The following is a 20,551-nucleotide window of genomic DNA, read 5'->3' on the forward strand; positions in this document are numbered from 1 at the left end:
CTTTTTAACTATTTTTAAGTGTACAGGTCAGTGGCATTAGTATAGTCACATTGTTATGCAGCCGTCACCACCATCCACTTCCAGAACTTTTTCATCTTGCAAAATTAAAACTCTGTACCTATTAAACAATTACTTCCTGTTCCCCAGTCCCTCCAGCCCACGCCGCCATTCTACACTCTATGAATCTGACTATTCTAGGTACCTTATATAAGTGGAATCCTGTAGTATTTGTCTTTTTGTGACTGGATTATTTCACTTAGCATAATATTTTCAAGGTTCATCCATGTTGTAGCATGTTGCAGAATTTCCTTTTTAAAGGCTGAATAGTATTCCATTGTATGTATATGCTACGTATTTAAAAATCCATTCATCTTGATCAACACTGGGTTGCTTCTTCCTCTTGGCTATTGTGACTAATGCTGCTTTGAACATGGGTGTTGTACAAGTGTCTCTTCTAGACCCTGCTTTCAAATTTCAATTCTTTTTTTTTTTTTTTTTTTTTTTTGCGGTACGTGGGCCTCTCACTGTTGTGGCCTCTCCCGTTGCAGAGCACAGGCTCCAGACGCGCAGGCTCAGCGGCCATGGCTCACGGGCCCAACCGCTCTGCGGCATGTGGGATCTTCCCGGTCCGGGGCACGAACCCATGTCCCCTGCATCGGCAGGTGGACTCTCAACCACTGCGCCACCAGGGAAGCCCCTCAATTCTTTTTAGTATATGCCCAGAAGTGGAATTGCTGGATTATATATTCATTCTAGTTTTAATTTTTTGAGGAATTTCCATACTATTCTCAATAGTGGCTGCAGCTTTTACATTCCTACCAAAAGTGTACAAGAGTTTCAATTTCCTCACATCCTTGTTAACACATATTATTATTATTATTCTTTTTCATGGTGTCCATCCTAATGGGTGTGAGGTGACATCTCAGTGTAGTTTTGATTTGCGTTTCTCTAATGATTAGTGATGTTAGGCATCTTTCCATGTGCTTTTTGGCCATTTGTATATTTTCTTTGGAGAAACATATGTTCAAGTCCTTTGTCCATTTTTTAATTAGGTTGTCTTTTTTTGTTGTTGTTGAGTCATAGGAGTTCTTTATGTATTCTGGATTTTAATCTCATCACATATATGGATCACAACTGTTTTCTCCCATTCTGTGGGTTGCCTTTTTACTCTGTTGATACAGTGTTCTTTGATGCACAAAATTTCTAATTTCGATGAAGTCCAATTTATCTATTTTTTACTTTTGTTGCTTGTGCTTTTGATATATCCAAGAAATTGCCACATCCAGTGCCGTGAAGCTTTTTCCCTGTTTTCTTCTATGAGTTGCATAGTTTTCGCTCTTACATTTAGGTCTTTGATCCACTTTGAGTTAATTTTTGTATATGAGGTAATGTAAGGAAGGATACAACTTCATTTTTTTTAACATGCAGGTATCCAGTTTTCCCAGCACGATTTGTTGAAAAGATTATCCTTTCCCCATTGAACGGTTGTGACACGTGTTGAAAATCATTTGACCGTATATGTGAGGGTTTATTTCTGGGCTCTGTATTCTATTCTGTTGGTCTATGTGTCTGTCTTTATGCCAGTGTCACACTATTTTGATTACTGTAGCTTTGTGATGCATCAACATTTTAATGAAGTGAGTATTTGAGTACTCTCTTTATCCAGTATTAAAGGCAGTTATAATGCTTGGGCATGTAACAAAAGACATGCATAAAAGAGGTTTTGTATTTTGAGTTTAGATGCAGTTTATTATAAATATAATTTGGAGGTAGGTTTTAGGAATAATAAGTAAAATACTAAAAAACACATCCGGGGCTTCCCTGGTGGTGCGGTGGTTGAGAGTCTGCCTGCCGATGTAGGGGACACAGGTTCGTGCCCCGGTCCGGGAAGATCCCACATGCCGCGGAGTGGCTGGGCCCGTGAGCCATGGCCGCTGAGCCTGCGCATCCGGAGCTTGTGCTCCACAACGGGAGAGGCCACAACGGTGAGAGGCCCGTGCACCACAGCGAAGAGTGGTCTCCGCTCCCCACAACTGGAGAGGGCCCGCGTGTAGCAGCAAAGACACAACGCAGCCAGAAATAAAAATGAGTAAATAAATAGGTTTATGAAAAAAAGAAAACACATCTAAAGTGGTTTATATTTTATACAAGGTAGGAATATGATGAATTATTGTTACCAACATTTCTTTTTGAACATTTCATTATCTATTCAACTTTTAATGCTTCCTTTATCATTTCTGTTTTCCTCATTCGTGTTTTATATGACTTAGTTTTATATTATTTCTCCTATTTCAGGAACAGAAGTCACATTCAGAAGTAGCTTTTTAAAAATTTATTTATTTATTTATTTATTTGGCTGTGCTGCGTCTTAGTTGCAGCACGCGGGATCTTCGTTGCCGTGTGCAGGATCTTTTTTGCAGCATGCAGGATCTTTAGGTGCAGCATGCGGGATCTAGTTCCCTGACCAGGGATTGAACCTGGGCCCCCTGCCTTAGGAGTGCGGAGTCTTAACCACTGGACCATGAGGGAAGTCCCGAGAAGTAGCTTTTCTATAAATTTGGGAGACTGTGCTGACTGACTAAAATATTTACTATTTTTCTGTAATTTCTGTCAAGTTATGATTTTAATAGAAGGTGCTTGAGTTCAGTGCACTAAGAATACTCCTTAACTGTGCTACACTTAACATCACACTAAGTTCCTCTTCCATTTAAAAGGAGCTAATCTTAGTAAGTTAAATCCAGAGTATGTTAAAAGAATCATACATCATTATTATATTAGGTCCTCAGGCCTGTAGTGACAAATCACTGCAAACTAGAGGGCTTAAAACAACAGAAATTTATTCTCTTGCAGCTCTGGAGACTCAGTGTCCGAAATGAAGATATTGGCTGGTTAGGTTCCCTCTTTTCTAGCTTGTAGACACATCACTCCAGTCTCTGTATCCAAATGTCTGTCTCATTACTTTTATAAAAACAGCAGTCATTGGATTTAGAGCCCATCCTAATTCAATATGATCTCCGTCTTCACTAATTATATCTTCAGAGACCCTATTTCCAAGTAAGGTCACATTCTCAGTTTCTGTGGACATGCATTTTTACAATCTTCAGCCCACTACAATTTATTGAGCAAGATTTATTCCAGGAACTCAAGGATCGGTCACCCTGAGAAAACCTATATACTTGTGTCATTAACAAACTAAAGGGGGAAAAATGACTGTATCAATAAATGCTTTATAAAAACATTCATTTCTAATTTTAAAAAATCCATTCCTGATTTAAAAAAAAAAGACTATTAAATCAGAATATGGGAATTCCTGGGTGCTCCAGTGGTTAAGACTTGGTGCTTTGCTGTCACTGCCGTGGGCCTGGGTTCAGTCCCTGGTCAGGGAACTAAGATCCCACAAGCTGCATGGCGTGGCCAAAAAAAAAAAAAGTGAATAAATAAAGAGATTCTTAACCTTTTGTATCACGTGGACCCCTATGACTGGTGACATCTGTTGAACCCTTCTTCAACCTCATTGGGTCATTGTGGGAATAAATGAGAGGCACACAAGTTGCCCAGCACAGTGCCTGGCACACAGTGAGGGCTTAGAAAAAAATTAGTTATTATTATCACTGATTATCCATGCACTCACTGTAAAGCCAAGGAGTAACACTTTTGCTTCAAGGCTTCAAAAGTTCTTATCACACTTTTTGTTGCATCCACTCCTAAATAAAAACCTCCTCTTGTCTGGGCCAAGTTGGAGACCCTGGTGAGGGGCAGAAAGACTTGCACATGGGAGGAAACTCTGGTGAGCTGGTGGGGCAGGTCCCTAGGCCCCCAGATCACCCTGGCGTGCAGCTTGCTCTCCCTGTTGAACCCACAGAATGTTGTTCAGAGTGTAAATAACACTACATAGTATTTTGAAAAATCAATTCTATTAAAAATATAGTTATCAAAATATAAAAAATTACAAATTTATAATACAAAAATTAATGTTTCTTCTTTATTAACAATAAATAAGATGTAGTGACACGTCTAATAATTGCCATATTCTCAAAGTAGTATTGAATGTAACAGTAATTCTAGATATCCGTAATAACTGTCATGTGATATCTGATTTTATTGATGACAAAATCACAGATACTGCTAAAACTACGGTGTTTTACTGTACTTTCATGATTGAAGGAAATGCTAAATTTTAGCTAGAGATTAATGAAAGTGAAGGAAGAAAATTGTTCTTCATCCAAGTTTACCAGTGGATTTTATCCACTGACCCACAGATTAAGAACCCTTGCAGTAATGCAGTAAAGGAAGGAAACTAAATACTAGTGTAAATATTGAGTAAAGGAAGGTAAAATAATCATTCCTTGCAGATAATGTGATTGTATATTAAGAAAGTCCAATAGGGACTTCCCTGGTGGAACAGTGGTGAAGAATCCACCTGCCAGTACAGGGGACATGGGTTCGAGCCCTGGTCTGGGAAGATCCCACATGCCGCGGAGCAACTAAGCCTGTGCACCACAACTACTGAGCCTGTGCTTTAGAGCCTGCGAGCCACAACTGCTGAGCCCATGTGCTACAACTACTGAAGCCCGCACGCCTAGAGCCTGTGCTCTGCAACAAGAGAAGCCACCGCAATGAGAAGCCCACACACCGCAATGAAGAGTAGCTCCTGCTCGACACAACTAGAGAAAGCCCGTGTGCAACGAAGACCCAATGCAGCCAAAAATAAATAAATAAATAAATAAATTTAAAAGTCAAATAAACTAAATGCTTTTAGATAAGGTAATTTAGTGAAGTTATTTGAGTACAATATAAACACACTGAAGTCAATAGCTTTCTCTTATTCTAGCAATAACCAGTTAGAAGTTGAAATGGAAAAGATTTCATTTACAATCATATTAAGAGCTATAAAATACCTAAAAATAATATAACAAGAAAGATGTAAGACTTATGTGAAGAAAACTGTAAACTTTTATTAAAGAGCATTAGGAAATGTCTGAATAATATTCCTTGATGATGAAATGCAATATCATGCTACTGGTCCCTCAAAATTATTATATAAATTTAATGTAATTGAATTAACCTCAAGCGTTTTTTTGTTGTTAGAACTTTATATAGATTTTAAATTCAAAAGGAGGATGAAGTATATGACATTAAAAGGTTTTTAAAACTTTTAAATTAAACTTTTTCTTTTGTGATGATTTTATATTCATATTCAGTATGAGAAATAATACAGAGATCCCCTACCCTTAGCCCAGTTTCCCCCAGTGGTTGTACCTTGCAAAACTATAGTGTAATATCATGACCAGGATATTGACATTGGTACAGTCAAGATACAGAATATTTCTATCATCGCAAGGGTCCCTTGTGGTGCCCTTTTAAAGCAACACCCACTTTCCTCATACTTACACCCTCTCCTTAATCCCCAGCAGCTACTAACCTGTTGTCTATTTCTATAATTTTGTTATTTCAAGAATGTTCTATAAATGGAGTTGTACAGTGTGTAGCCTTTTGCAGTCGGCTTTTTTCATTCACCGTTATACTCTGGAGATTCATCCAGGTTGTTGTGTGTATCAGTAGTTCACTTCTTTTTGTTGCTGAGTAGGGGTATATATATCAGTTTAACCATTTACTTGAAGGACATCTGGATTTTTTCTCCAGTTTTTGGCTATTACAAATAAAAGCACTCTAAATATTTGTGTACCAGTTTTTGTGTAAATGTTAAGTCTTCATTTTTCTGGGATATATACCCACAAGTGCAGTGCTGGATTATATGTTAATTGCATGTTTAGTTTTTAAAGAAACTCCCGTACTGTTTCCCGAAGTGACTGCACTATATTATATTCTCACCAACAATGTGTAAGTGATCTTTTTCTGTATCCTTCCCAGCATTTGGTATTTATTATTATTATTTTTTAGCCATTATGATAGGTATGTAGTGCATCTTATTGTGGCTTTAATTTGCATTTCCCTCTTGGCTAATGCCGTTGAACATCTTTTCATATGCTTATTTACCATTTGTGTATCTTCTTTGGAAAAATGTCTGTTCAAGACTGTTTGCTTTTTTACTGTTGAGTTTTGAGAGTTCTTTTTATATTCTAGATACAAGTCCTTTGTCCTTTGTTGCAATGTTTTTCCCCACTCTGTAACTTGTCTTTTGATCCTCTCACAGTCTTTTACAGAGCAAAAGTTTTTCATTTCAGTGATGTCCAATTTACCAGTTTTTCCTTTCATGGATCATGCTTATGGTACCAAGTCTGAGAACTCTTTGACTAGCCCCTAGATCCTGCAGATTTTCTCCTATTTTTTTAAAAATTTATTTTTATTTATTTATTTTTGGCTGTGTTGGGTCTTCATTGCTGTGTGTGGGCTTTCTCTAGTTCCGGCAAGTGGGGGCTACTCTTCGTTGCCGTGCGGGGGCTTCTTATTCGGTGGCTTCTCGTTGCAGAGCACAGGCTCTAGGTGCACAGGCTTCAGTAGTTGTGGCACGTGGACTCAGTAGTTGTGGCTCACGGGCTTTAGAGCGCAGGCTCAGTAGTTGTGGCACACGGGCTTAATTGCTCTGCGGCATGTGGGATCTTCCCAGACCAGGGCTCGAACCCGTGTCCCCTGCACTGGCAGGTGGATTCTTAACCACTGCGCCACCAGGGAAGTCCATCTCCTGTGTTTTTTTCCTAAAAGTTACATAGTTTTACACTTTACATATAAGTCCATGATCCATTTTGATTAATTTTTGTATAAGGGGTCAAGGTTCATGTTTTTGCCTATGGATGTCTAGTTGCTCTAGCACCACTTGTTGAAAAGGCTATCCTTCTTCCATTGAATTGCTTTTGCACTTTTGTCAAAATCATTTGGGCTTATTTGTGTGGGTCTGTTTCTGGGTTCCATCGATCTAAGTGTCTGTCCCTTTGCTAGGGCCACACAGTCTTAATTGCTGTAGCTATATTAGAAGTCTTTCAGGTAGACATTTTTCTCCCACTTTTTCTTTGTTTTAGCTATTATAGTTTCCTTACCTTCCTGTATAAATTTTAGAATGGTCATGTTTAATTTTTAAAAAAAATTTTTTAGTTAAAAACATTTTTTTAATACAGTTAGTTTTTATTTTTATTTTTGTCTGCGTTGGGTCTTCGTTGCTGTGTGTGGGCTTTCTCTAGTTGCGGCGAACAGGGGCTACTCTTCATTGCAGTGCGCAGGCTTCTCATTGCGGTGGTTTCTCTTGTTGTGGAGCACGGGTTCTAGGCATGCGGGCTTCAGTAGTTGAGGCACGTGGGCTCAGTAGTTGTGGCTTGCAGGCTTAGTTGCTCTGCACCATGTGGGATCTTCCCAGTCCAGGGATCGAACCTGTGTCCCCTGCATTGGCAGGCGGACTCTTAACCACTGTGTCACCAGGGAAGTCTCTAGAATTGTCATGTTTATATCTTCAAAAACATCTGGGTAGAATTTTGATAGGAATTGCATTAAACCTGTTTATCAGTTTGAAGAGAATTGACATCTTTTGTTGAGTCTTCCAATCCATGAACATGGTATGTCTCTCCATTTATTTAGGTCTTTGATTCTTTCAGCATACAAATCTTGTGCCTGTTTGATAGATTTACACTTAAATATTTTTTCTTTTTTGAAGTGGTTATGACTGGTTTTATATTTTAAATTTTGATGCCCTTGTGTTAATTGCTAGTATATAGAAACACAATTGATTTTTGTATATTTATTTTGTATACTGCAAATTTGTTGAATTCACTTATTTGTTCTAGGAAGGTTTTTTTGTTTGTTTTGGTAGATTCCTTAGGATTTTCTGCAAAGACAATCATGTAATCTGCAAATGGGGACAGTTTTATTTTATCCTTTCTGATCTGTATGCCTTCTATTTCCTTTTCCTGCACTTTTGCACAGGCTAGAACTTCCCACACTATGTTTAAATAAGTGATGAGAGTGAACATTTTTTCCTAGTTCCCAATCTTAGGGAGAAATCATTTTCTTTCACCATTAAGTATAATATTAGCAGTAGTTTTTTCTTCTTTCTTTTTGTAGATACTTTTATCAAGGTAGGGACGTTTCACTTTATTTTATTTTTTCTATGTTTTTATCAGAATGGGTATTGAATTTTAGCAAATACTTTTTATGCATAGGCTGATAGATCATGTTATTTTTCTTCTTAGCCAATTAATATGTTGATTGATTTTAAGTATTGAACCAGTTTACTTCCCTTGAATAAAACACATATGGTCACGTTGTATAGTTCTTTTGCTATTGCTAAATTCTGTTTGCTAAAATTGCTAAATTTTATTTACTAATATTTTGTTAAGGGTTTTTGCATCTATATTCATGAGGAACATTGATCTCTAGTTTTTGTTTTGTTTTTCTACTGTCTTTGTCTGGTTTTTGTATCAGGGTAATACTAGCTTCAAAAGATGAATTGGTAAGTGTCCCCTTCCTCAAATAGTTTCTGGAGGAGATTGTGTAGCATTGCTGTTAGTTCTTTAAATGTTTGGTAGCATTCTCCAGTGAAATCAGCTAGACCTAGAATTTTTTTTGTTGTTGAGAGTGCTTAAATTATGAATTCAGTTTTCTAATAGGTATGAGGCCATTCATATCAACTATTTTGTGTTTGGACAGTTGTTTTAGTTTGTATTTTTTAAGGAATTGATCCTTTTGGTCTAAGTTGTCAAATTTATGTGTGTAAGTTTTAGTATTCCTAATTATCTCTTAGATTTCTTCAGGGTCTCTAGTGATATCCCTGTTTTTTTTCTTTCCTGATTTTGGTAGTTTGTGTGTTGTTTGTCTTGCTAGAGGTTTGTCAATTTTATTGATCTATTTAAAGAATTCTTTGTTTTATTTTTAAATTGTTTTTCTGTTTTAAAATTTTATTATTTTGTGTTTTCCATTATTTCCTTCCTTTTGCTTGCTTTGGGTTTGTTTGTTTGTTTGTTTGTTTATTTATTTATTTATTTATCCTAGGTTCTTGAGGTGGAAGTTTAGATGATTTATTTGACTTTTCCTCTTTTCTAATATAGCATTTTAATGACTGTAGCTTTTGGGGTGTCCCACAAATTTTACCGTCTTGTAATTTCATTAAAAATTTTTTTAAAAATAAATTTATTTATTTATTTATTTTTGGCTGTGTTGGGTCTTCGTTGCTGTGCATGGGCTTTCTCTAGTTGCAGCGAGTGGGGGCTGCTCTTCGTTGTAGTGCATGAGCTTTTCATTGCAGTGGCTTCTCGTGTTGTGGAGCACGGGCTCTAGGCACATGGGCTTCACTAGTTGTGGCACGTGGGCGGGCTCAGTAGTTGTGGCTTGCAGGCTGTAGAGCGCAGGCTCAGTAGTTGTGGTGCACAGGCTTAGTTGCTCCGCAACATGTGGGATCTTCCCGGACCAGGGCTTGAACCTGTGTCCCCTGCATTGGCAGGCGGATACTTAACCACTGCGCCACCAGGGAAGTCCCTCATTTTAATTTTAGTTCACTGTACTTTTTATTCCCTTTGAGACTTCCTCTTTGACTGATTATTTAGAAATGTGTTATTTAATGTCCGAGTGAATGGAGATTTTCCTTTTATCTTTCTGTTACTGATTTCTAAATAGTTTGATTCCACTGTGGTTGGAGAATCCAATCTATGATTATTTTATTTATTTATTTGTTTTTTAAATTTTTGGCTGCACTGGGTCTTCCTTGCAGTATGCGGGTTTTTCATTGTGGGCTTCTCTCTAGTTGCGGGCTCAAGAGCATGCGGGCTCAGTAGTTGTGGCACGCAGGCTTCTCTCCAGTTGTGGCTCGCAGTTTTGGTTGCCCCGTGGCATGTGGGATCTTAGTTCCCCAACCAGGGATCGAACCTGCATCCCCTGCATTGGAAGGCGGATTTTTAACCACTGGACCACCAGGGAATTCCCGCAGTTCTTTTATATGTGTTGAGGTTTGTTTAAAGGCCCAGGATGTGGTCTATCTTGGTATATGTTCTGGGGACACTTGAAAAGAATGTGTATCTGCTGTTGTTGGGTGTAGTGTTTTTATAAATGTTAATTGGACCCTGTTGATTGAGGTATCATTGAGAACTTCTATATCTTTGCTAATTTTCTTTTTTTTTCTTTTAAGTTTTTTTAATACTTATTTATTTTATTTTTGGCTGTATTGAGTCTTAGTTGAGGTATGCGGGATCTTTGTTGGCGGCCTGCAGGATCCTTCCCTGCGGTGCGGACTCCTCGTTGTGGCGCGCAAGCTTCTCTGTAGTTGTGGCACGTGTGTTGCAGAGCATGTGGGCTCTGTAGTTGTGGCATGCGGGCTCCAGAGCGCGTGGGCTCTGTAGTTTGCAGCACACGGGCTCTCTAGTTGTGGCCTGCATGCTTAGAAGTTTCAGCATGCAGGCTTAGTTGCCCCGCAGCATGTGGGATCTTAGTTCCCTGACCAGGGATCGAACCTGCGTCCTCTGCATTGGAAGGTGGATTCTTAACCCCTGGACCACCAGGGAAGTCCCTGTTTAGCTATTCTTTTAGGATAGTTCTGCTCATGACAAATCCTCCTTAGTTTTCCATCATCAGAGAATGTGTTGATTTCCCACTCATCTCTTAAACTTTTTTTTTAATTTTAAAAATTTTTAAAAATTTTATTTATTTATTTTTGGCTGAAGCAGAAGTAGTATATGACATTTAATAAGAATATTTTGTAAAATAAATTAATGGAGAATGGAGGACTTTCCTATTAGATAATTCAAATGTACTATAAAGCTGTCGTTATCAAACGTGTTCAGTATTGACACAGGAGCTGGAAAATATATTAATACAGAATAAAAGTATAGAAAGAGATCAATTATTTGTAGACAACTAAAAGTAAAGTAAAGTAGTAAAGTAAAAGTAAAGTAGTAAAGGAGTCATTTCCAATAAGTGAGGAAAGGATGGATTATCCCATAAATGATATTAGAATAATTATCTAACCATGTTTAAGAAAATAATCAGAGTCCTGCCTTATGCCAGGTAAGCATAAGTAGTAAATTCCAGATGGATTAAAAATCTAAATGTGAAACACGAAAGTATTATAAGAAAATACAGAAATAATCTCGAGGGTGGGGAGCTTTCCTAAGTAAGACAGAAATCCCGGAATTATTTAGGAAAACACTGATAAATTTTACAGCATAAAATTGTGAAATGTTATATATTTAAAGGCTAAGGTAAGTGATGAAAAAATATTTGTAATACATAACAGGCATATATTATCTTTTATATATTGATATCCTTTAATATCCTTTATATACTGATAGATCTTACAAATTCATTAGAAAAAATATTCAGTATAAAAGTATTAAAGATATGAAGAGTCAACTCATTGATTTCAGATGACGAATGTAAAAAGATACAAGAATTAAAACAAATACTGTACCATTTTTACCTGTCAGGTTTGGTGAAATTAAAAAGTATAATATCCAGTCCTGGTGAGGGAAGTAGGTACTCTCATATCCTGTTAGTGGGAGCAAAAATTGTAGCAGGCTTTCTGGAACATAATTAGCCATGACCAAATGTGCCTGTTTTTGATCAGAGAGATAGGTGTATATAATCTGAGGGAAAAAATAAGAAATAAAATAAGCTCAACTTAAAAAAAAAACACATTTATATATTTATTTGGCTGCACTGGGTCTTCATTGCAGCACGTGGAATCTAGTTCCTTGACCAGGGATCGAACCCAGGCCCCCTGCACTGGAAGCGCAGAGTCTTTACCACTGGACCACCAGGGAAGTCCCTACTCTATATAATTTTTTTTGAGTATTAGAATTTAGGTGATTTTTATAATTTTGTTTTTTTTTGTATTTTCCAAAAAAAATAAATCAGAGGAGCTAAGTTATATATATTTGTTGCATTAGTGAAGTATGTAAACCAATTTGTGTGTGTGTTTTAGATTAATATTATGTCACTATTACCAGCTTTTAAAAGATAAGGCTATAGAATATAGTGCTACCTTTTCCAAACTGTATGAAGTTAGGGGAATTGAAGTGTAGGGAAATCTTTTCCCAGGGTAAGAATTCAAGAAAAGCAGTCTGGATGTGAGCATTTGGGTTTTCTAGCAAACTCCTGAGATTTTATCCATAGCTTGAGCCTTTCTTCTAGCCAGTTTGATGATGATGATAAGCAAGAACAATCTTTTTAAAATCTGTATTTCTGTTTTTCTCTGACAGAAATGACATCAGATGTACCATCACTGGGTCCAGCCATTGCCTCTGGAAACCCTGGGCCTGGGATTCAAGGTGGAGGAGCCATTGTCCAGAGGGCTATTAAGCGGCGACCAGGGTGAGTTTGAGTGTAGTATGTTACAAACGTCTCTCCTTTAAACCAGCCTGATTTTGTTAGTCGCTGAACCATCTATTCCTAACCCTCTCACTTCTTCTGGCTACTTACTACACTCCGATCAGATAACTTTCTTTAGTCCCTGGATTTTTCTTTGTATGGGATTGATGTTTTTATCTTAGTTTCTTACAAGCAGTTTTGTTTTGTTTTTTTAAAACAAAAATCTCTAAGAGGTAAAGGACTCTGGCTAAGCCGAAAGATTTCACCTTTGCTGAGAAAATTTCACTGCTTTCATTAAGCTTTGTATCTGCATTCTCAAAATTTTTTTGGTAGGCCTTTTTTTTTCTTGGCTGCGTTGGGTCTTTGCTGCTGCACGTGGGCTTTCTCTACTTGTGGCAGGCAGGGGCTACTCTTCATAGCGGTGCATGGGCTTCTCATTGAGGTGGCTTCTTTTGTTGCGGAGCACGGGCTGTAGGTGCGTAGGCATCAGTAGTTGCAGCACACGGGCTTAATAGTCGCGGCGCAAGGGCTCTAGGGCACGCGGGCTTCAGTAGTTGTGGTGCTCAGGCTCCGTAGTGGTGGCTTGCGGGCCCTAGAGCGCAGGCTCAGTAGTTGTGGTGCACGGGCTTAGTTGCTCCACAGCATGTGGGATCTTCCCAGACCAGGGATCGAACCTATGTCCCCTGCATTGGCAGGTGGATTCTTAACTGCTGTGCCACCAGGGAAGTCCCTGGTGAGCTTTTTACTTTTCTGAATTTAGAGAATGCTGAACTGTAGAATATGTCTCCTTTAAGTTATTGACATGTTGCCTTGTTTGGAATCTAGAGTCCATTCAGTTCCAAAATTATTTATTAGATGCCTCATTAGCGTAAGTCACTGTGCCGATTGCTACTAGGATACAAAGGTAAATAAGGCACAGTCTTCATCTTTTAGTTGCTTATGTTCTGAAAGGGATAATCATTACACGCATAAATATAATTCAAGATAGAATATGCCAGGTTTGCTAAGAAAGGAACAAATACACTGCTGTGTGTTTCAGTGTATGGAAATACCACCATTGGTTGGTAGAAATTGGGAAAGGCTTCAGGAAAGAGGTTGCTTTAGAAAGGCCTGGAAGAATGGGTAGTATTTTACCAATTTTTTAAAGTATTAAAGTATTGAATTTTTTTTCTTTCTTTTGCTTTTAATAATTATGTAGCTAGTGTTATAACTAGTCTTTAAGTTTCCTCTTACCAGTAGTAATGAAAGAGTGATCCCTGGGTTAAGGTGTTAACATGAGTAACATATTAAGACTTGCTATGTCTCCAAGAGCTTTATACATTTTAACTCATTTACTGAGGTATATGGTGAATAAGTAACTTACCCAAGGTTTTAAAGCTAGTAAGTGGAAGATCTGTGATGTGAACCTTGGGAGGTTAGCTTTATTGTCTACTCTCTTAAACACAGTGTTATGGTCATATATAACAGCAAACAATTAGAAGCAGTATTATCAAAATTAGGGGATTGATAAAGTTGCATTGAAAACGTACAGCTATTAGAAGTGACAAATATGTATTGGTACAGAAAAAAGTTTACAGTATAAAAGAGGTTACAGGGGCTTCCCTGGTAGTGCAGTGGTTAAGAATCCGCCTGCCAATGCAGGGGACACGGGTTCAAGCCGTGGTCCGGAAGATCCCACATACCACGGAGCAACTAAGCCCGAGTGCCACAACTACTGAGCCTGCACTCTAGAGCCCACAAGCCACAACAACTGAAGCCCGTGTGCCACAACTACTGCAGCCTGCGCGCTAGAGCCTGTGCTCTGCAACAAGAGAAGCCACCACAATGAGAAGCCCTCGCACCACAACGAAGAGTAGGCCCCGCTCACCGCAACTAGAGAAAGGCACACAGCAACGGAAGACCCAACGCAGCCAATAAATAAATAAATAAATAAATAAATAAATAAATAAATAAATAAATAAATAAATAAATAAATAAAATATATTTTTAAAAGAGAATAAAATAAAAAAGGTTACAGTGTATGTAATATACCAACTCTATCAGAAAAAACTGTATAAATAACGTGTGCATAGCAAAAAACTGAAAGGATACTCATCAGATGTATGGGTGATGGGATTATGGGTGATTTATTTTTTCTTTTGTTTTTAGTTATTTCTAGATTTTCTGAAGTGAGTATGTTTTATTGATAATCAGGAAAATATATTAAAAGAAATATACCTTTTTTAAAAGAAAGATTGGAAAATATAGAAAGAAGACTAAAAGCAATAATCCTACTACCCAAAGTCATCTCCCATCAGTTTTTTTAGTGTAATTACTTCATTCTTTATTCTATATGTAGATTTCTTTAAATAGTTATAATCATATAATTATGTAGGTTTATATAGCCTGATCTTTTCACCTAATTGTATCCAATAACCTTTTTTCCGTATTGTTACATATGCTATAGAAACATAATTTAAAATACTTACATAGAGGGGATGTACTTAATTGCTATTTTGGGACACTTAAACTGTTTTGAAGATTTGCTGTTATATATAATGCTTAATGAATATCTTTGTACATAAATTTTTTTCTCTGAGTTATTTCTTTAGGATAGATTCTTAGAAATGGAGTTATTGGGTAAATAGGTAGACTTTGATAGGTGATCTGGGGCTACAGAGAGGAAGAGGAATGGACACTTTCAGGGTTGATGCTGTGTACTTCATATATAACCCATTTAGAGGCCCATAACATCAGGTTATCACACTAGTAGAGATGCCAAGATCATTGGGTTAAGGTGGTAGCATGAGTAATGTTTTAGTTTAATCGAGTATAGAGATTAATAGGAGATTGGCCTATCTTGTTACTTATAATCTTGCCTAATCCCTTGAAATGAAAGTCACCTCTGCTTTTACTAAACATTTAAAGCTTATTGATTGTGCTCTCCATATGATGCTTTCTCATTCTCACTTGTATATTTTATTTGTCTAGGCAAAGAATCCCTTGAGGGCAAGTCTTTTGTTTTCACCTCATCTAGCACAGTATCCGGAATGTAGCATATATTACATGTTCATTAGGTGAATGAAGGAGAGAAACATTATTTAACAACCTTCGGGGAATTCCCTGTTGGTTCAGTGGTTAGAACTCTGCAGTTTCACTGCTGAGGGCACGGGTTCAATCCTGGGTTCAGTCCCTTGGGAACTAAGATCCCACAAGCTGTGCAGCGCAGCCAAAAAACAACCAACCAACCAACCAACCAACCAGCCAACCTCCAGAGGTCTTAAAATCAGTCCCTATGGAACATCACTGTTTTGAGAGATGTTTCAGAGAGCTTAACATAGCCTAAAGCAGACTATAGAAATGAAAAACGGACCTGAATTATTCATATTAATTATTTCTTGTGTTTTTGAGTTGATCCTGCTCCTTTTGTAGAGGTTGTACTGTGATGTAAAACTTTGGCAAAGGTGGATTGCTACCCTAGGTAAATGAAAGGTAGCAATAGGAATTCCTTTTTTTTTAATTTTTGCGGTACGCGGGCCTCTCACTGTTGTGGCCTCTCCCGTTGCGGAGCACAGGCTCCGGACGCACAGGCTCAGCGGCCATGGCTCACGGGCCTAGCCGCTTCGCGGCATGTGGGATCTTCCCAGACCAGGGCACGAACCCATGTCCCCTGCATCGGCAGGCGGACTCTCCACCACTGCGCCACCAGGGAAACCCCAGTATTCCTTTTTGATTGGCCAATTCTTTGCCCAGTTTGGTACAAAGGAAGAGGTATATACCTTTACTTATTCCACTTCCTCTTTTCCTTCTTCCATCTGAGTGGGTGTTCAGATAGCTTGTGGATTTAGAATTTTAATTTTTTAATGTTCTGCATTTTCAATAGGCTTATAATATTTTTTGTTGGCTTTCCCCAGATTGGATTTTGATGATGATGGAGAAGGGAACAGTAAATTTTTGAGGTAAGATCTTAAAAAACTTTCTCTAGATTTCTGATATTAAAAATTATTTCATTATCTTTAAATTTCTGACTCATAATATTTTTGTCTTTAGGCCTAAGGAGAGTGCTTCATCCTAAAACTAAACTTACCTATTACATTATACCCCATAAAATTTTCAAGCATTCTGGTAATAGCTCCAGAGGAAAGAGCTCAATGAGGGGAGAGCAGAGAATTTACAAGACCCTCTGTATCAGTTATCTGTTGTTGTGTGACTTAAAAAGAACAATGATTTATTATTTCTCACAATTCTGTGGATTGGTTAGATGGTTATTCTGCTGATCTTGCCTAGACTCACTCATAAGACTGCATTCAGCTGCCTTGTCAGCTGGGAACTGGACTCAGCTGATAAGGCTGGGTATCTCTTTCTTTGTGGTCTTTTATCCTTAAGGAGGGCAGACTGAGTGTCTTTACATGGTGATGGCTGCAATCCAAAGGGCAGGTCCCAGTCTAAATGCTTATCAAGCTATTGCTTTGGATTGACATTTGCTGTTGTCCCATTGGCTAAAGCAAGTCGTATGTCCGAGTCCTGATTCAGTACAGGATGGCGCTATACCAGGTAGTGAATACTGCAAGGTGTAATTAGTTTGGGGGTCATTAATGTACTAATCTTTCATGCCCTCTAATACTCATTGACTTCTCCTACAGAGCAGGAATTGGAATTTGTATCTTTGAGTAGTGAATCTTCTGGAGAACTGAAAATGGACTTTTCAGTATATTGATGAAGGAGTTCTTTCAGAAAGGGGAAATTTTAACTTTTGCTTAAGACCAGTTACTTGGCTTTGTTTTTTTGTTTGTTTGTTTTTTGCGGTACGTGGGTCTCTCACTGTTGTGGCCTCTCCCGTTGCGGAGCACAGGCTCCGGACACGCAGGCTCAGCGGCCATGGCTCACGGGCCCAGCCGCTCTGCGGCATGTGGGATCTTCCCGGACCGGGGCACGAACCCGTGTCCCCTGCATCGGCAGGTGGACTCTCAACCACTGCGCCACCAGGGAAGCCCTTGGCTTTGTTTTTAAGTAAGGAAAGCAGTAAGAGTCAAAGAATGGAAGATAACCTTGACTGCAACCTCCCTTTTTTCTTTTCAAATTTGAAAATATTACCTAGGTAGCGTCTACATTGCAGAATAACAAATATTTGAGAAATAAATAAAGGAGCCCCTTTTTTTTTTTGTGGTACGCGGGCCTCTCACTGTTGTGGCCTCTCCCATTGCGGAGCACAGGCTCTGGACGCGCAGGCTCAGCGGCCATGGCTCACGGGCCCAGCCGCTCCGCGGCATGTGGGATCCTCCCGGACCGGGGCACGAACCGGTGTCCCCTGCATCGGCAGGCGGACTCTCAACCACTGCGCCACCAGGGAAGCCCAAGGAGCCCTATTGTTTAAACAATTTATTTTATTATGTGAGCTCCCAAGCTTCATTATTTGTTTGTTTTATTAACTAAGTTCTTAAAAGAAATATAAACATTATATTGCAAAATTTTTAAAGGGTGCAAAGTTATATGTAATGAAAGTACATCTTCCTTCACTTCAGACCTTCAGAATCCTTCCCCTTAGACAATTATAGTTTCCAGTTTATTAAGTATTCTTCCAGAAATATTCAGTGCATATGTAAGTGCATTTAAATGCACATATGTGTGCACATACACACACTCATTATCTCCTCAGTTTTTGTTTTTACACAGAGGATGCCCATATTGTAAATTGCTTGCCATTGTTTAGTTTTATAATGCTTAGTTTAGTCAGTTACATCTATCTGTGTATCTTTTTTTATTATTGTTGTTGTTTTTGCAATGTTTAAAGTGAAAGCTTGTGTTTCTAGCTACTGCCTAGTCGCAGAACACTGCCATATATTCTTGAAAACAACAACCATGACTTGGCCACCATAAAGGGATAGTTGCAAAATATTGGAGAAAGCAATTCTCCAAGAGAGCTCTTGAGACTTAATGAGTGTCAACAAATGTGAAGAGGGGTAGAGATTTCAATTTCTGTTCAAGAATAGACTTTTTCCATACAGTTCCATTGGGAATTCCTCCAATTAGGAATGCCTAATTATAATGATAAATACTGTTAGTGGAACTGTGTTGTGCATATGAATGAGATAGAGGTAACCACTAGTCTTATTTATATCTATCAGTTAGCTCTATCCCTGAGTCATTGCTTCCATTTCCACAAAATCTGGTAGTCACAAACTATATGCAAATTTTAAAAGGTTTATTTGTCTTTTCCCCAACCATAAAAAAAGGTTTTCATAATTCATCTTACCAAGTAGGTCATTATGCCCAAGTGAGGCATCACCAGTTTTTTTTATTTGACCATCAGTACTTTTTTTTTTGGCCTTGCGGCTTGTGGGATCTTAGTTCCCCAACCAGGGATCGAACCCATGTCTCCTGCAGTGGAAGCGTGGAGTCCTAACCATTGGACCGCCAGGGAATTCCCAGTACATTTTTTTTTTTAATTGGAATTCTCCACTTTGGTCAATGAGTGAAAGTCTTATTTGCGTTGTATCTGTAAATCAATATTAAATCTCCTTGGTGGGTGAAAGCTGTAATTTATTACCTCTTTTCATCACTTTGTTCAAGTGTCATTTTTAAAAAAAATTTATTTTTTTAATTTATTTATTTTTGGCTGCATTGGGTCTTCATTGCTGTGAGTGGGCTTTCTCTAGTTGCAGAGAGTGAGGGCTACTCTTCATTGTGGCGCGCATGCTTCTCATTGCAGCGGCTTCTCTTGTTGCAGAGCACAGACAACAGAGAGATATAGGCTATATATAACGCTATAGGCATGCAGGCTTCAGTAGTTGTGGCACACGGGCTCTACTAACTAACTAACTACTGATAGTTGTGGCTCGTGGGCTCTAGAGTGCAGGCTCGGTAGTTGTGGCACACAGGCTTAGTTGCTCTGCGGCATGTGAGATCTTCTGGGACCAGGGCTCGAACCTGTGTCCCCTGCATTGGCAGGTGGATTCTTAACCACTGTGCAACCAGTGAAGTCCCAAGTGTCATTTTGTTATATTCTCCAGACAACATCTATAAAATAATTTTTAAGAATATAAAGTCTTTGAAATTCTAGGTACAATATCAGAGTTGCTAGTATCTAAAATAATGCGTCTCAAATTCAAACAAATGCATGTACAAATCCACCAGGGGTTCTTGATAAGATAGAGATTATAATTCATTAGGTCTGTGGTAGTATCCAAGATTCTGCATTCTAATAGATTCCTAAGTGTTGCTGCTACTTCTGGTCCACTGACCACACTTTGAGTAGCAAATATCTGGATGATTCATTCTTGAGATTCAAAATTAATATGAAAGGACTTCCCTGGTAGTGCAGTGGTTAAGAATCCACCTGCCAATGCAGGGGACATGGTTTCGAGCCCTGGTCCGGGAAAATCCCACATGCCGCGGAGCAACTAAGCCTGTGCACTGCAGCTACTGAGCCCATGTGCCACAACTACTGAAGCCTGTGCGCTTAGAGCCCATGCTCCGCGACAAGAGAAGCCACCACAGTGAGAAGCCCACACACTGCAACGAAAAGTAGCCCCTGCTCACCGCAACTAGAGAAAGCCTGTGCACAGCAACGAAGACCCAATGCAGCCAAAAGTAAATTAAAACAAACAAACAAACAAAATTAATATGTAAATTATAGGTCTCTTTTTTCAGCTTAGATCACTGTTTTCATTAAAAGTTTGTAGCATCTGATCTATAGTATATTTTATGTCTTAGAAACCATTTGTCCTTGAGCCCAAATTCCATGTTTGCCCATTGTTCTACTTCTGCTTTCCAGTTATTTTCAAAAATTTTGAAAATTCTTGGGGTCAAATTAGTTGAGCATTTATAGCCTGTGAAGGAACAGTATAAATTCTGGCTGTAATTAATTAATTAATTAATTAATTAATTTGTTTATTTGTTTATTTATATATTTATTTATATCTATTTATATATTTATTTATTTATTTATTTATTTATTTATTTATTTATGGCTGCTCGCGGGCTTTTCTCTAGTTGCGGCGAGCAGGGGCTACTCTTCGTTGGGCTTCTCATTGAGGTGGCTTCTCTTGTTATGGAGCATGGGCTCTAGGCATGTGAGCTTCAGTAGTTGTGGCTCATGGGCTCTAGAGCGCAGGCTCAGTAGTTGTGGCACACAGGCTTAGTTGCTCCGTGGCATGTGGGATCTTCCCGGACCACAGCTTGAACCCATGTCGCCTGCACTGGCAGGCGGATTCTCAACCACTGTGCCACCAGGGAAGCCCTGGCTGTAATTTAATAACTGGTTTAACTGCAAATTTTGTGAGTCTTACCTATCTCCCAAAAGCTCTTTCTGCCCAAAGTTGATAGGTCT

The 20,551-nt window shown here is 38.6% G+C and overlaps 1 protein-coding gene across 4 annotated transcripts in view; it reads left to right on the forward strand.

The window, feature by feature from the left end:
* ARNT (aryl hydrocarbon receptor nuclear translocator) overlaps positions 1-20,551 on the forward strand; it is a 66,681-nt gene that overhangs the window by 12,194 nt on the left and 33,936 nt on the right. For all 4 annotated transcript variants that reach the window (XM_081225917.1, XM_081225918.1, XM_081225919.1 and 1 more), the window contains exons 2-3: positions 12,135-12,246; positions 16,137-16,181. In XM_081225917.1, coding sequence (XP_081082043.1) covers positions 12,135-12,246; positions 16,137-16,181 — 157 coding nt within the window. The remainder of the gene's footprint in view (positions 1-12,134; positions 12,247-16,136; positions 16,182-20,551) is intronic.

This window comes from Mesoplodon bidens (genome assembly GCF_964165515.1).
Source record: "Mesoplodon bidens genome assembly, chromosome: 2".
Taxonomy (NCBI): Eukaryota; Metazoa; Chordata; class Mammalia; order Artiodactyla; family Ziphiidae; genus Mesoplodon; species Mesoplodon bidens.